The sequence below is a fragment of the Rhamphochromis longiceps genome, linkage group LG1 (assembly GCF_057381845.1).
Source record: "Rhamphochromis longiceps isolate RC_006_pf linkage group LG1, R_longiceps_female_GT1.1, whole genome shotgun sequence".
NCBI lineage: Eukaryota > Metazoa > Chordata > Actinopteri > Cichliformes > Cichlidae > Rhamphochromis > Rhamphochromis longiceps.
This window is the reverse complement of record NC_140557.1, coordinates 1,088,001-1,105,207: the sequence shown is the minus strand read 5'-3', so window position 1 is coordinate 1,105,207 and position 17,207 is coordinate 1,088,001. Positions and strand designations below refer to the sequence as shown.

Sequence of the window (17,207 nt, the reverse complement as noted above, 5' to 3'; positions counted from 1 at the left end):
GGGTTACAGCTGGGGTTACAGCTGGGGTTAGGGTTGGGGTTACAGCTGGGGTTACAGATGGGGTTACGGTTGGGGTTACAGCTGGGGTTACAGCTGGGGTTAGGGTTGGGGTTACAGCTGGGGTTACAGCTGGGGTTACAGCTGGGGTTAGGGTTGGGGTTACAGCTGGGGTTACAGCTGGGGTTAGGGTTGGGGTTACAGCTGGGGTTACAGCTGGGGTCAGGCATTCATTTCTGATGGTTGGGATAGGGGGCCAGGGAAAGCATTATGTCCCCACAAACATATGAAACCACATTGTGTGTGTGTGTGTGTGCGGGTCCGTGGTGCTAACCTGCCTCTTGTTCTCTCATTGGCCGTAGTGCATCTGTGGGTAGGAGAGGAGGACCAGCCCATGACCCATGACCCCACGCTGACCCTCGACCCCAACCATCTTAACAGCGACCTTAACAACCACCCTAACAACCATAATGTAGGCGACGCCCACGCTGTAAACAAAGAGTAATGGCCGCGCCAGAGCGAGCGGACGCTGGTGAGGATGGAGGCGGTGATGAAGAGGATGAAGGTTAACGAAGGACACACTATATCAGAGACTTTATTTAAGATGAGAAAACACAAACTACCGTCAGAGCGGCGCCACGTGGACCTAATGACTCTCACAGCCTCCCGGACACTAAAGCAGTGGACTTCCTATTTGTCTCTGGCGCTCTGAGCGCCCTCCCCACCCCCCGACCCCGTCTTCTCTTCTTCTTCTCCTTCTTTGTTTTCTTTGGATGAAACTACCTGTTAGCACTTCCTGTAAGTGTCCCTGAAACATTCCTCAGCTTAGAGACGCTGTGTCCTTTTTTAAGGTGTAAACTTTAAATCTGCACATTCCCGCCATGCAGAGGACTGGCTGCCCGCAGGCCACGCCTCCCGGCGACGGTGGCACGAAGATGATGCGCGCGTACAGGTTCAGCCCCTCCCTCTGCCTCCGTCTGTTTTTCTGTACCGTACTGTTGTCGCCGCCGCCGCCGCCTCGAGAGAGCGACGGCAAGAGGCAACAGTTTGAGAAGCGGGCGGCGTTTTCAAACGCCGCGTCCTGTGGAGCTGCGGCCGTGTGTAAAATACTGCCACCATCTTTGTTGCACAGTGTTACCGACTACTGAAGACGACGCTTCGATGTATTTACTTTACGAGGAAAAAAAGAAAACTGGAAAAATGCTTATTGTGTATAGCCTTAGAAACACGTCCCCGTTACTGCTTCAAAGCTCCGTAGCTGTGCTCGACCGTAGGCCGTAGGGTTGATTTTCTTTGGATTTTCATATGTACTGTACATGAATAATGCCTTGTCCATTTACCGATGAGAAAAAAAGAGGAAAAAGATGACAATCGTCTCCTGTGCTGCAGACATATTTGCCCCGCCCCCTCCCCGTATATACAGAATCATTATGCATAGAGGGACTCGTCCTTTCTTCTTTCTTTGATTCGTTTCGATCTCCCGAGTATTTTGCACTGTGACAGTATTATAAATCCAACCTATACAGTACAAACTAGCTAACTAACTAAATGAAGGTGTGTGTTTGTGTGTCCCTTGGCATTGTGAAATGTTTCTACGTCATTTTTTGTGAACCCAGAGAAAAGTCTAAAGCGGTATGTACAGTCCAACTATAAGACTTCTTTTTTAGTTTACTGTTTGTGGCTTCTTTTGTATGCTGACCCCTGACCCCTCCCCGACCCTCAGCGTAGGCCTGCTGCTGCTTGAGCCCGGCTGATCGTTCTCTGCAGTATATCCTCCCGTTTTTGTTTCTTTGATTTACGTAGATGGCAGTAATCTTTGAAAACAGAGGATTCGAAATCAAACTAGTGAGACGCGAGGAGGAAATGCTCGAGGCGCTTCGGAAGCGACCTCCGACCTTGCTCTCTGTTTTCCAGCCGTGTAAAGATTCATCTCTGAACCAGCTCCGATGATCATTCCACCCCACGTATGATGTACAAACCTGTCTTGTGAGCTCCACACTTTTCTGTTTGCTGTATCCTCATGGCAGATGCTTCGTTTTGTAACTACTGAACTGTACTTATAATAAAAATAAAATGTATTCCAACTAAAAAAGGATTGTCACAGAGCACCCGCCTGCTTCCTGTTTCACTTTCTTCTTCTTTCCTTTGGGTTTGTCGCTGTGGTGTCACCCCTCCGTCAGCTGATGTTCCACACCTGAGTGAAACGTTCAGCTTTCAGGAAGCTTCTTCGTTATTTTTCAGGGCTGAAAACACTGAACCCAGATCAGTTCTTCACCGCCTGCAGGAGCGCTGAAGCTGTTCTCTGAGCATCGGTGTGACGATTCACGTCTGAAGCAGAGCAACCAGCATGTTTGATCTGGTTCTGATAATTCACTGCAGGATACGTGACAGAGTGCACGCTGGGTAAAGTTCGGAGGCGCCGTGTGGACAGGTGTCTGCTCAAGACAGGTGAGAGCAGAACGCTCTCCTTTTTACCTACGTTTGATACCAAGGCCAGCTTCTAGCTTCAGGGTCAAAATCATTTTCTAATAAAGTTATTTTATTAACATTAACACAGCATCAGAGGTCACATGTCACAGTTTGGACCGGGTCGCAGCTGACCTCTGCAGGTGGCTTCATTACAAATATCAACATCATACCACAAAAACCAAAGACGCCGCGAGAGCCTCACTGAGAGCGTGCACACAGATTTATGAGGAAACCGTGACTGGCCTCTCACAAAGGAAGTAGTCAGGAAGTGTTACAGGAAATCAGGACGCTAACATGGTGCTGGTTAGTTACCCATGAAGGCGTCCTTTAAGAAAGAAACGTCGGGTCCTCGAGCTGCTAGAGCCGACACGCCTGCCCTTCAGGTTTGTGTTGACCCAGACTTGGGCCTGTCAGAGCAGGTGAAACTCCGCTCAGACCAATCCAGGTGTGTCACCTCTGGAGCTGAGGAGGGGCGGCTGTTCAGACAGTCAAAACTCCAGTTCGCTAAACCTCTAACCAGAGAATGGTAAATGGTAAATGGCCTGCATTTGTATAGCGCTTTTCTAGTCCCTAAGGACCCCAAAGCGCTTCACACTACATTCAGTCATTCACCCATTCACACACTGGCGATGGCAGCTACATTGTAGCCACAGCTGCCCTGGGGCGCACTGACCGGCTGATGGAGTAAAAATCCACAGAAACGCAGTTCGTCCTGCATCCACTCGCACTTCACCTGCTCCATGAAGCTCCAGGAGAACGATCCAGGCGCTCCATCATGTGACCGATCAGATTATTGATCCAAGATGATCAGCTCCGCTCACAGTTCTAACAAATATTCATCATCTCAGAGATGATCCGAAGCAACGCCTCACAGCAGGACCCCAAACAGGGTCAGGCTGCCCGGGTCAGTGCCCGACTCACTTTTAAAGAGATCAAAGCTCCCACGCCTGTTCCCAATAAAGCCACACACACACACACACGTGCGCACACACACAGTGAAAACAAGTAATTTCCTGATAGCTCTCATATCCAGCTGTGAGTGTGTCTGATTAAAGAACACATTAGGCCATCTGTGTGTGAGAGAGCGAGCTTTCCCTCTCATTTAACTGCCTCTCTTCCTTCAGATTTTTTGCATTTTCGCTGCCGTGTGTGTGTGTTGTGTGATGACGCTGTGCAGTTGTGGCAGTGTGTGGTTGGTCACCGGGCAGATGGTGGCCTGCAGATGAACCGTCGTCTCAGCCTGTAATTTCCCTCTGTTTCCACCACATTAATGCCGAGGCTTCACGGTGCCGCGCTGCACTTTCACCACCAGAGGGCGCCACAGACCAGCTGTTGGGACAAGCCGGCCGTTTCTGCACATGCTCTGTGGACTGGCACACTTCGGTGTGGTGCTGTCCTTTCTGGTACCTTTAAAATGAGCTCTCGCTCTGTTGGTGCAAGTTCTCCATCAGGATCTCTGAGTATGAGAAACAGAAGACAAAGAACGCATTCATGTTAAAGGTTTTTTTGTTGTCTTTTTTAATTCATCAGAAATTTGTGAACACTAACATCTGTCCGACGTTTGCTTCTCCTTCCTGTAAATAAGAGTCGTCAAACAGAAAAGCGCTATATAAATGCAATCCATTATTGTTATTATATGGCCTGCAAAGCCGAAGCGGCACACTGGAAGGTCCAAATCCGGCCCACTGGGCAGCTCTGTAGAGCATGCACCTGAGCTGAACGTTTAACCTGAGACGGCCCAGGTCTGGCGGCTGGACACGCTGGAGAGCCAAGGTTAAATCTGAAGCATTTTATGACTGAACGGAGGAAAACACGGTGGCCACTGCTGTTCATGCTTTGTAGGTGAAGGTGTATTAGTCTATGATCACCTGGTGCTGGTGTGCTGAATAGGTGCTTCCTCCAACTTGATGAAGACAAACAGAGGTGCAGACGTGCAGGTTGTTGAGCGTGCCGCTGCGAGGCTTCCCGTTACCTCCAGAGTTCACGTTAAGATTCTGGCTTTGACTTTGAAGCATGGACGAGCACCGGCCTACAGCTGTGAACCTCTGCCTCCACTCAGCAAGTGCCCGAGGTCATGTGACCCGGGTCTCAGTCTGTTTCCTGTTTGAAGGTTTCAGAGTGACATGCTGATGTGGCGTCTTTACTTTACAATAAAGCTTCTTCCTAATGTGAGCTGGTGCTGTGACACTGAACTGTTTTCACCGCTGTGCAGAAACAGGACCACCGCCAGACTCTGCAGATGCGAGCGGTCAGTAAGACCAGAAAACAGATCAGTATGCACCGCGTTCATACATTTTAAGACTGACCTCTGTGGGGTAAAGATAAGAACACCTGTCAAAGGTAAATACTAGCAGTGCAACGATATTCGTATCAACATTGAACCGTTCGATACAGTGCTTTCGGTTCGGTACGCATATGTATCGAACAATACAAAATTTTTAATTTATTTTATCAACTTTCCTTCTGACGATGCTGTCTGTGTTGAGCGCTCAGTGGATCTGCGCTCGACAGTGCAGCCTAAGCGGAGTAGTCGAACGCAGATTCACTGAGCGCAGGACAAGCTAGCAGACAGAAGTTAAGCTCGTTGCAACATGGCAAATTGAACCTCCCCCACCCTCATTCAGATCTGGCGTTTGGAACTATTTTGGTTTTCATGTGACGTATGACCCTGAAGGTAAGCCAGTCATGGACTAAAGTAAAACAGTATGTTGGATGTGCCATGCAATGCTCAATTACATGGGTGGGAACTAGTGTGTTAGCGCAGTTAGCTCGTTAACGGAGATTTGCCGTGTTGTGGCGTTAACGTCATTTCAGATTAACGCTGACAGCACTAGTGGGAACACAACGAATATGACTGCACATTTACGCCGACATCATCCTAGTGCAAAGACAAGTGGAAGCAGACAAAAACAACAAGCACGCATGCTACAAACTTTACCCGAGTCATTTAGACAGCCGTTAGCACAGGATTCTCCTTATGGGGACCTGATATGTTTAATATGCTGCTGAGAATATAGCCCAGAAGAAGCGGATAGTAGAGCTTTTATTTTGGAAAGAGACATTTCTCTGTAATAAACTCTCTTTTCCAAAGATGAGGGATTCCTCTATCAGATAGATTTATTATTTTATTACTTTGTTGTTTCAGCAACATTAAATTTAAAAACTGTACTTTTGAGTGAAAATATATATTTATAATTTTAATAAATGACAAATTAAAAAAGCATGAACATTTTTTTTGTATCGAAAAAATATCGAACCTGACACCAAAGTATCGAATCGAACCGTGAATTTTGTGTATCGTTGCACCCCTAGTAAATACCTCAGAGAGCAGAAGCTGAACAGCCTCCGAGGCTTAAAGGAAACATGTGAACTGCTCATGTGATTGTTGGGTATTATTGTAGGGTCTACCTGCAGCACTGTGAGGTGACTGTTGTTGTGATTTGGTGCTGTATAAGTAAAATTGAATTGAATAACAGAACGTTCAAAATTTCTCCTGTAATAAACACATTCGCGCACGTTGAAGCCACACAGCCCGCCAAAGCACGGCGGTTTAGCTGTAGCGCAAAACCTCGTTCCTCAGAGTTCTGCTTACACAAACGTGCATTCTTTTATTTAAATAAATGAATTTTTGCTTAAGAACAAAAGAATGTCAGTGCGGTTCAGCTGATTTCCCTTCTGATGATTTCCTCAGCAGAATTTTGAGATTTCAGGGCTCTGAGAATTTTAATCACAGTTCTGTTTCCAAAAAGTGACCAGCAGACGATCAATGAAGAAAAATAAGGGGATGATTTTAAGCAGGACTTAAATGCTAATGTGACAGTGCATCCTCCTGCTTCCTGCCCAGCATCTGTGTGTGTGTGTGTGTACTGTGGCCTCCCTCCCTCGCTCTCCTCAGCTCTTATGAATCGATGATCATGTGGTGTAAGGGAGATAGATGGCCCCCAGCTCCATCGTGTCTCCTCTAATTGTAAAATATTAGTTACATTAGACTCTGGCCCATGATTAATGGAACTTATTTGGAAGGTGGACTCTCTCTCTCTCTCACACACACACACTTTCTTCCTCGCTCTCTTCCTGAAAGAATTGAGTGATTTCACTTAAAGTGGACAAATAGGCTTCCCTCTGCAGGAAAGAGAAGAAGAGGAGGAAGATGAAGCAGAGGAAATGACGGAGGGAGATAAGAGCGAGGGAAGAGCTTAGAGGGGGTAAATAAGAGCTCCACTTGGGGAGGGGTGGGGGGTTTAAGCTTCTGCATGTATAATTCTGTTCGCAGGATCAGACGATGAAGAGCTCATCGTGTTTACAAGCTGATCGCTGTGAAAAAGTATTTTAGTCTGCACTGACGCTACCTGCCCCCAGAATATCCACACAAAGAGCTCGAGATGACTTCACAACCGTGTGCGCGCGCACACACACACACACACACACACTCATGTAGTAAATCCTACATGCAAGGAGACGCCTTGAAATGCAACCTATAAATACCACAGACTGTATGTAAAAGATGGACGAACCTTCATGAGCAGGAACTCTTAAACCTCCAGTCCTTATAATACCCAGCAGGGGGCGACTCTTCTGGACAGATGTCTATGACAAAATGAGCCTCTTGCTCAGGTGAACACTTTCCTGATGAGCTGCTGTTTCAGGTCAGAGTGAAAAAACGAGAAGATGAACAGGAAGCAGGGGAGGCTTTAGGGTGGGGCTGACCTGTGATTGACAGGTCTCGACTGCAGACCAATTCAGCTCCATTTTATTTACACAGCATCAAATCACAACAACAGTGTTTCAAGGGCTTCATATTGTAAGGTCGACCCTACAATAATAGATACAGAGAAAACCCAATAATCATATGACCCCCTGTGAGCAGCACTTTGGTGACAGTGGGAAGGAAAAACTCCCTTTTAACAGGAAGAAACCTCCAGCAGAACCAGGCTCAGGGAGGGGCGGGGCCATCTGCTGCGATTGGTTGGGGTGAGAGAAGGAAGACAGGATAAAGACATGCTGTGGAAGAGAGACAGAGGTTAATAACAGATATGATTCAATGCAGAGAGGTCTGTTAACACATAGTGAGTGAAGAAGAAGAAACTCCCAGTGCATCATGGGAATCCCCCGGCAGCCTACATCTATTGCAGCATAACTAAGGGAGGATTCAGGGTCACCTGGTCCAGCCCTAACTATATGCTTTAGCAAAAAGGAAAGTTTGAAGCCTAATCTTGAAAGTAGAGATAGTGTCTGTCTCCTGAATCCAAACTGGAAGCTGGTTCCACAGAAGAGGGGCCTGAAAACTGAAGGCTCTGCCTCCCATTCTACTTTTAAATACTCTAGGAACAACAAGTAGGCCTGCAGAGCGAGAGCCAAGTGCTCTAATAGGGTGATATGGTACTACAAGGTCATTAAGATAAGATGGGGCCTGATTATTTAAGACCTTGTATGTGAGGAGCAGGATTTTGAAGAAATCCTTGTTGTATTTAAAATACGTGGCGGGGATGCAGAGGTGTGACAGTGTCTGGGTCTGATCGGGGGTGAAGCTGGTTGTTTCCTAAGCAGGGGTCTTGTTGTAGTCATTTTCTGACTGTCTCCACTGCCTCGGTTGTAGGTGTGCAAGTGAAGACAGAAACCACGTGAAAGGACGGTTTCATCTGCGTCCAGCGTAAGTTTCTGGATCCTGTTGGTGAAGTCTGAGAAGTTTTTCCCCACCAGGGGAGCAAAGATGAGGTGCTTGGAAATGTTCAGGTGTCTGAGTTTATACTGCTAACCGTGGGTGTGACAGGGACTCTGTGTCAGTGTGGGGATGGTTTTCAGGAGGTGGGTTCGTCCTCTCAGTGCTCTTAATGCTTCAGACGATTTGAAATTGTCTGACCCAAGATGGCAGCTGGGTGGTTAATGGTACAAACAGACCGCCCAAGAAGTCTGAGCTCCAGTTTTGGTGCAGAGTGAATTTCGGGGACTCTAATTAGAAGTTACATAGGAGGTTAAAACTGCATTTAAAGAGAAAAATTATTATTTTTTCATTACACGTGTAAAATACACGCTTTGCATGTTTCTGCCTTTTCTAACGTTCTCTAACTTTGAGCTGCAGTCGCTCCGTTGAGGTCAAACAAAGTTCACGAGGATGAATGTGGCCGAGTCGCTGCCGCCGCTGCTCTTTGTGTCAAAGTGTGAGTGAGAAGCAGGTGGCCGCCATATTATCAATCCTCCATTTTTTTTATTTCCTTTCTTTCTCTTTATTGCTGAGAGACATGGATAACAGCCCCCCCCCCCCCCACACACACACAGAGTGAAAAATGACATAAATCAGTGAGTGGGTGAAGTTTGTTTGCTGGACCAATGAAGTGAAAAGTGTCTGTGAGTCAGAGAAGAAACATGCAGTGAACGAGTGAAACAGATAAACCACAGGAGGACATGCAGAGGATTGGTGTGACAGAGGAGGACGCTGGGATAGGAGGAGGTGGAGGCACATGATCTGGCGCCCCCTAAAGGGAGAAGCTGACAGAAGAAGACGTGCGAGCCAAACTGAATGATGTATGAAAGCGAGGGTGAACTCTGTCAGTGAATCAGTGAGAATCACTGGTTGGTTTGTAACGTGGGTGTGGCAGACACTGTCTGGGTAGGAAGCGCTCTCCCCTTGGTCGCTGCTGCAGTCTGTTACCTAAAAGTTGAGATAAGTTTAAGGAGCTGGCATCTGTCACCGATGTGCTGGGTCTCCTTCTGCTGCTGATCACTTCCTGTTTGTTTGGCCTTTAGGCTGAGAAACCACAGAAATGTGCAAACGTCTGTCAGACGGGGTGTGTGAGCTGCTTCACTCTGCTTCAGATGTTTCCATCCAGCAGAACTGCGTTAAACACAGAGGTCTGGGTTAAACGTGTCCATGCACAACACCAACTGTTTAAGTACCCAGGCCAGCGAAATGCGACGCCAGCGAGTCCTTCATGAGCGTCCATATGGGATGAACTGAGTGTCATCATCGTGCTCAGCAGTCAGGGTCGTGGCACAGATGCCACAGGTGTCCTTCAGTATTAGGCGTTGATAGCAGAACTTCCTGTTTTCACCTATCCAGGAGACTGCGTGCTCTTCTGTGATTCACTCTTTCTGCTGATTTGGTTACTTTCATGTTTCAATCAAAATCAGAAACTCTGCTTGGTGATAAACGTGTCAGTGATGTCATAACCCGGGCACATGACACGATTCGACACCTGTGGAGCGACCAGGCGCTGCTCGTTCACAGATACCTGCAGCTTTGACACACCTGAAGCCATGGCAACAAGAACATGATGGACGCTGTGGTCAAAACTTTGATACAGGTTTCTGTAAGTGAGCCTGTTATCACATGACAGCTTTACTCCAGTCATGTGACAGAGGTGTGTCGGCATGAAGAGCTCATCCAGGTACACGCGTGCGGGAAAGGTGCACGTACATCGGCGAAAATGCCAGTTTGCAGGCGACGAAGGCAAAAGAGGAGTGAGTGAAGCAAACCGTGCTCAGCAGCACAAAAAGAAAATGAGTCGACTGCAGAGAAGCAGCACGGAAATATTAGGAAGGCAAAGAAAGCTATTCTGGGTTCTTATTAACAGGTCCTACTGGTACAGCAATTAATAATCCAGTTCTGTATTTAACAGGGGACCCGGTCCCCGGTGGAGACGTTTTAGCTGGCTTTGATGCTGAAAGAGCTCCTTCTCCTCCGCCCGCTCCCCCCACAGCTCCTCTCCTTAAGTGCCTCCCCTGGTGTTATTTGTGTGTTGGTTTTCTCTAGTTAAGCTAGGAAACAGACCAAATCTTTATTCCCCAAACTTCAGGCCAATTTTCTATCAACAAGCCCGATCTCTGAGGGAAATGTTCTTAATTCATCAGAGGAAGGAGAGAACAATCAATTCCCTTCAGGCTGTTTGAAGTCATGGAAATATATTTATTTTAGGATCGCGGCGGGCTGTGGGAGGTCTGACTGTATACATATTATATATAAGAATAATGATTTACCTGAACGTTGAAGGACTACTTTCATGTAATTCAGAGTTTCACTCGCTAACCTACCTGGTTTCATTTGAGGTTATTTAAGAGAAAAAAACAATGAGGTTCTCTTACATGTACATTGATTAGTTGTAATTACATCTCCCAGCAAATGAATGTGTTAAACTTGAAATGAATCCATTAAAAATACATCGGATCTTTAAATTGTGGACTGCTTCTTACACGGTGCTTTTCTACTCGAGCTGAGCGCTCAAAGCGTTTTACACAACAAGCACAAGCTGACCGAGGACGTCTGACATGCATTCTGGAGCAGACAGGGATCAAACACCAACCCTCCCATGGGTAGACGAGCTGCTCCACCCTCATCGCTGTTCCACCTGGTTATGTTTCATTAGTAACCTTACGAGCTACTTTTAATTTAAAGTTCAAACTGCTCTTTAAAACTAAATATCTGACAGTTGTGCATGAATCTTTTCCTCACGATGTCTCTCTCCTCACGTCCCTCTCATCGTCTTCCTCATTTATTCCCGATATTGTTGGAATTCCTAATTATCAGCAGATTAAACCTGTGACCCTCCCGTCTCCAGACAGCTGACGACGAGCCAATGAACCCACAACAGCAGCTGGTTATAAGCTAACATTATGCGTCCCGAAAAGTTTAATTACATTCTCACATCGCATCAGAGTTTATTCTCTGACAGTCTGCTCCGTTATTAACAGCAGCTAACTGCAGAAAAGTTCAACAGCTCACCTCAGCACGGCTGTGAGCTTCTCCTCGACTCGTATCGGACTCTGACTGGACACCAGCTGAGCCCCACAGCCTCCACTCACACAGAAACCTGTGGACATTATCAGGAAGCTGTAGTTTCGCTGGTTCAGTGTCTGTGGCCCTCGGTGTAAATTGAGTTTGGCATCCCTACCCTACAGTACCAGACAGAACCACAACCATCAGACTGTGGGCTTTGGTGATGGTGGGAAAGAAGAACACCGATCAGTGCATCATGGGAAGTCTCCCAGCAGCATCACTAAGAGATGTTTCCCTGATCCAGCTCTGACCTTTGGCCTGAAAACTTCTCGTGTGACAAGCTGCTGGACGCGATGGTGCCCACCGTCCTCATAACGTGGAACGTACTCCTGTGGTGGTGGAAGAATCTCAGCTCAGTAATGCTGAAACATCACACTGACCTGTGTGGTGTTTAGGGATGGGTACCGGTGTCCGGTGCCATGATGGCACCGGTTCTGACATAAACGGTAGTAACCAGACCGAAAAGCGGCGCACATTTCGGTGCTTTATTTCGGTGCTTTTTTTCCCTGAGCTGTGATACACTTCTAGCCAATCATTTTACGTTTCCGAGGATAGTAGGCGGGGCCAGGTACGTACGTTCTGTTAGAGCAGAGCTACAGATTAAAAATGTCCAAGGCGAAGCGGTCAAAAGTCTGGCTGTACTTCACAGCAAAAGATGCAAACTCAGCAGCAACAAGTGCTTTAAGCTGATACTGTGATACTGTCAAAGGAGGTAACACCAAGAATCCGATGAAACACCTGGCGACGCATAGCGTTTTTTTTAAAAGCCCAGAAATGCGCCGTATTTGATAGCTTGCTGCGAGACCTCACACCGAGCACATCTACTGCGGGTGGGTTGCCTGTTATGCAACATCCCCCAAAAACACGAAGAGGAGAGTCCTGGCCCCTAGCCCTGCCAGTGTAGCAGAAATGATGAGGATGATGATGCAGCAGCAGCCGTTCTTCTCTGCGTGAGTAGCTAATTTACGTTGAGTAGGCTAACCACGTTATTACATTAATGCATGTAAGGTGAACTAGCAAACATCATCATAGCTACATGCGGCTGTCCTCTTGTTTGATGGCAGATACTCCCTTCACCCTGGCCAAAAAGGCTAAAATGACCAAAGAAAAAGTGGAAAACAGTTAAACATGAGAGGTTTAGGACAAAGTTTGTGTTTTTTCCATTGTTTAAGCACTGCTTCCAGCCAAGAGTGATACCATATATGCCCCATAGCTGCAGAAAAGGCTAACATTGTTATATTTTTACAAAAAACAGCTGAACATGAGAGGTTTTTGGACCAATTTTGTGTTCTCCATTCTTTAAGCACCGGTTTGAGCACCGTTTGAGCACCGGCACCGTTTCAAAAGTACCGATTTGGCACCGGTATCGGATAAAACCTAAACGATACCCATCCCTAGTGGTGTTATCCTTGGATCTGGTTAGTTGTTGGCACTTGTAAGTAAAGTGAAAGCGGTGATGTCAGCGGGGAACACCTGTTAAAAGTCCTCAGAGTGGCTGTGTCGCGGTCCCGTGCGTTGCTGCAGTTTGCTGAGTAATGTGTGTGCGTGCAGGTTATTGGACAGATGGTTTAGCACATTTAATTGCTCACACCTTCTGTGAGTCTCTGCCTACAGACCCTCTGTCTGCCTCCTCCTCCGTCCACTCACACGCTTCCTGAAATAGTCCATCCTTCCGTGCAAGTTTTTACTCTACAGAGCCTGCAGCTTCCTGCTGTTAGTGCAGCGTGACAACACGCGTGCGTGTGTATGTGCGCTTCAGGGATTCGTAACTCCAACGTGAAACCCTCCACATGTGGTGACTGCTTAAACATTTTCTCTTCTCCTCTCAGATATATTCCAAACACACACTTCAATAAAAACACCCTTAATGCAGAAACACACAGACACACAGAGGCCACATTCAGACCCAGAACAGCATGCTGGCAGCAGACCAAACGCCGCCGTCCTTAAATGCGTTCTGATGCCAGCGCTGCCATCTGTTGCAGTCTTAAGATAGAGATGAGGAGACGCTGGCCGCACTGCGTTTAGGAGAGTAACAGCTTCAGGCCCCGCCTCTTTCAGTTCACAACAGGAATAGTCACAGATTCATGAAAAGAATCTGTTTACAAAGACGGAGCTCAGACAGGAAACACATCAGTAATCACACCAAGACTGACTGCAACAGCTCACCTGTGTGAGTGTGTCAGTCTGTGTTTGTGAGTCTGTGTATAGATAAAGTATCAGCAGCTGGCTGTGGGTGTGTGAGTGAGTCCATGCATGGCAGGTGAAACAGAGGGTCTGGCTGCAGCCACTGTGGAGCTCCACAGTAACCGGAAACACGTCTAATATGTTGCAATACAGGATGCAACACAAAAACAACGGCCGTTTTTGAAGTATGCAAGTCCGGACTTCTTAAGTACACACGGGAGTCCGGACTAACCAAAGATGCAAGAAGGCAGCGCGATCGTTCTACAATTGGAACAGCGGCGCACTTGATGACATCACAGGTGCACTTTTTGTTGCCATCTTAATTTAACTGTGATTAATATTTACAATGAAAATTACACATGACGCTGTAGATTTTCTCCTCTTCTTTTTTTAATACAAAAAAAAGATCATTTTAAAAAGTATCTTAAGCACTCCGGCAAAATTCAACTTTATATATGATCTGCTCCATAATGTTGAATACACTTCATTTAGTTAACCACAATCACTACATGTATGAAAACACAAGCTTAATCTCTCTGTTAATAAAAATAGCATACACACAAGCCTGAACAATAACAAACAGGTGAGATGTTAGAGACGGACACAATAGACAGCTGGGGTTTGGAAGAGAATTGAATAAATATTTAAAATATAATCGGATCACTCTTGGAGCAGCCTTCAGGATCTCCACGTGCTTTTTAAACATGCTTTTGCTCTCCGTGAAAATGTTTCCTCTTGAATTTAAATATTTTTAATGTTATATTTATTCCAGAGTTAGCCATTTAAATACACTCAACAAAAATATAAACGCAACACCTTTGTTACTGCTCCCATTCCCCATGGGATGGACGTAGAGACCTAAAATTCATTCCAGATACACAATATAACCATCCCTCCCAAACAGTGGTCACAAATCAGTCCAAATGTGTGGTAGTGGGCACATCTGCTATATTGAGATAATCCATCCCACCTCACAGGTGTGCCACATCAGGATGCTGATCTGACATCATGAGTAGTGCACAGGTGTACCTCAGACTGCCCACAACAAAAGGCCACCCTGGAATGTGCAGTTTTTTGCGCTATTGGGGGTCTGGGGACCCAGAACTGGTCAGTATCTGGTGTGACCACCATTTGCCTCATGCAGTGCAACACATCGTCGCATGGAGTCTATCAGATTGTCAATTGTGGCCTGTGGAATGTTGGTCCACTCCACTTCAATGGCTGTGCGAGGTTGTTGGATATTCGTGGGAACTGGTACACGCTGTCGTATACGCCGGTCAAGCACATCCCGAACATGCTCAATGGGTGACATGTCCGGTGAGTATGCTGGCCATGCAAGAACTGGGACATTCTCAGCTGCCATCTGCCCTGAACAATGTGAACCATGATTCATCCGTGAAGCGCACACCTCTCCAACGTGCCAGACGCCATCGAATGTGAGCATTTGCCCACACAAGTCTGTTACGGCGACGAGCTGGAGTCAGGTCAAGACCCCGATGAGGACGACGGGCATGCAGTTGAGCGTCCCTGAGACGGTTTCTGACAGTTTGTGCAGAAATTGTTTGGTTGTGCAAACCAATTGTTCCAGCAGCTGTCTGGGTGGCTGGTCTCAGACGATCTTGGAGGTGAACCTGCTGGATGTGGAGGTCCTGGGCTGGTGTGGTTACACGAGGTCTGCGGTTGTGAGGCCGGTTGGATGTGCTGCCATATTCTCTGAAACGCCTGTGGAGATGGCTTATGGTTGAGAAATGAACATTCAATGCACGGGCGACAGATCTGGTTGACATTCCTGCTGTCAGCATGCCAGTTGCATGCTCCCTCATTGCTTGTGACATCTGTGGCATTTTGCTGTGAGACAAAACTGCACATTCCAGGGTGGCCTTTTGTTGTGGGCAGTCTGAGGTACACCTGTGCACTACTCATGATGTGGCACACCTGTAAGGTGGGATGGATTATCTCAATAAAGCAGATGTGCCCACTACCACACATTTGGACTGATTTGTGACCACTGTTTGGGAGGGATGGTTATATTGTGTATCTGGAATGAATTTTAGGTCTCTACGTCCATCCCATGGGGAATGGGAGCAGTAACAAAGGTGTTGCGTTTATATTTTTGTTGAGTGTAAGAACAGAACATTTTACATCAGGGGATATGAAATTCAGAATATACTGACTAAGTAAGACTTCAGTATTAAATAAAACAGTCCAGTTATAAAGCTTAACTTTAATCTCAGCCAAACTAATTTACTCAGGAACAAATAAAACACTGAAAAAAGCCAAACAATAACATTTTTAAATTATCTAAATGACTTATATATCATGTATATGCTGAGTAGTGAAAACCGCGGGAGAGTTGAAAACGATGTGCCTGGAGTTCGCTGTTCTCACCGGCTCTAGTGACCCTCGACCTCCCGGTTAGCTATAGAGCTGGTCGGTAACAGACGTCTCCGAAAATGTTGGAGCACTTCTGCAAATATATGACGTCTTGATAAACCAAGCACATACAGTGGGGCAAAAAAGTATTTAGTCAGCCACCGATTGTGCAAGTTCCCCCACTTAAAATGATGACAGAGGTCAGTAATTTGCACCAGAGGTACACTTCAACTGTGAGAGACAGAATGTGAAAAAAAAATCCATGAATCCACATGGTAGGATTTGTAAAGAATTTATTTGTAAATCAGGGTGGAAAATAAGTATTTGGTCACCTCAAACAAGGAAAATCTCTGGCTCTCACAGACCTGTAACGTCTTCTGTAAGAAGCTTTTCTGTCCCCCACTCGTTACCTGTATGAATGGCACCTGTTTAAACTCATCATCTGTATAAAAGACACCTGTCCACAGCCTCAAACAGTCAGACTCCAAACTCCGCCATGGCCAAGACCAAAGAGCTTTCGAAGGACACCAGGAAAAGTATTGTAGACCTGCACCAGACTGGGAAGAGTGAATCTACAATAGGCAAGCAGCTTGGTGTGAACAAATCAACTGTGGGAGCAATCATCAGAAAATGGAAGACATACAAGACCACTGATAATCTCCCGCGATCTGGGGCTCCACGCAAGATCTCATCCCGTGGGGTCAAAATGATCATGAGAACGGTGAGCAAAGATCCCAGAACCACACGGGGGGACCTGGTGAATGACCTGCAGAGAGCTGGGACCAAAGTAACAAAGGTCACCATCAGTAACACACTACAACGGCAGGGAATCAAATCCCGCACTGTCAGACGTGTTCCGCTGCTGAAGCCAGTGCATGTCCAGGCCCGTCTGAAGTTTGCCAGAGAGCACATGGATGATACAGCAGAGGATTGGGAGAATGTCATGTGGTCAGATGAAACCAAAGTAGAACTTTTTGGTATAAACTCAACTCGTCGTGTTTGGAGGAAGAAGAATACTGAGTTGCATCCCAAGAACACCATACCTACTGTGAAGCATGGGGGTGGAAACATCATGCTATGGGGCTGTTTTTCTGCCAAGGGGACAGGACGACTGATCCGTGTTAAGGACAGAATGAATGGGGCCATGTATCGTGAGATTTTGAGCCAAAACCTTCCATCAGTGAGAACTTTGAAGGTGAAACGAGGCTGGGTCTTCCAACATGACAATGATCCAAAACACACCGCCCGGGCAACAAAGGAGTGGCTCCGTAAGAAGCATTTGAAAGTCCTGGAGTGGCCTAGCCAGTCTCCAGACCTCAACCCCATAGAAAATCTGTGGCGGGAGTTGAAAGTCCGTGTTGCTCGGTGACAGCCCCAAAACATCACTGCTCTCGAGAAGATCTGCATGGAG

The 17,207-nt window shown here is 46.7% G+C and overlaps 1 protein-coding gene across 3 annotated transcripts in view; it reads left to right on the top strand.

The window, feature by feature from the left end:
• znf536 (zinc finger protein 536) overlaps positions 1 to 17,207 on the top strand; it is a 204,046-nt gene that overhangs the window by 177,731 nt on the left and 9,108 nt on the right. The window contains exon 7 of one of the 3 annotated variants that reach the window (XM_085402670.1): positions 360 to 2,162. The exons of the other annotated variants lie outside the window; for them this stretch is intronic. Coding sequence (XP_085258796.1) covers positions 360 to 502 — 143 coding nt within the window. The 3' untranslated portion in view covers positions 503 to 2,162. Of the gene's footprint in view, positions 1 to 359; positions 2,163 to 17,207 lie in introns of those variants that run through there. 3 annotated transcript variants of the gene reach the window in all.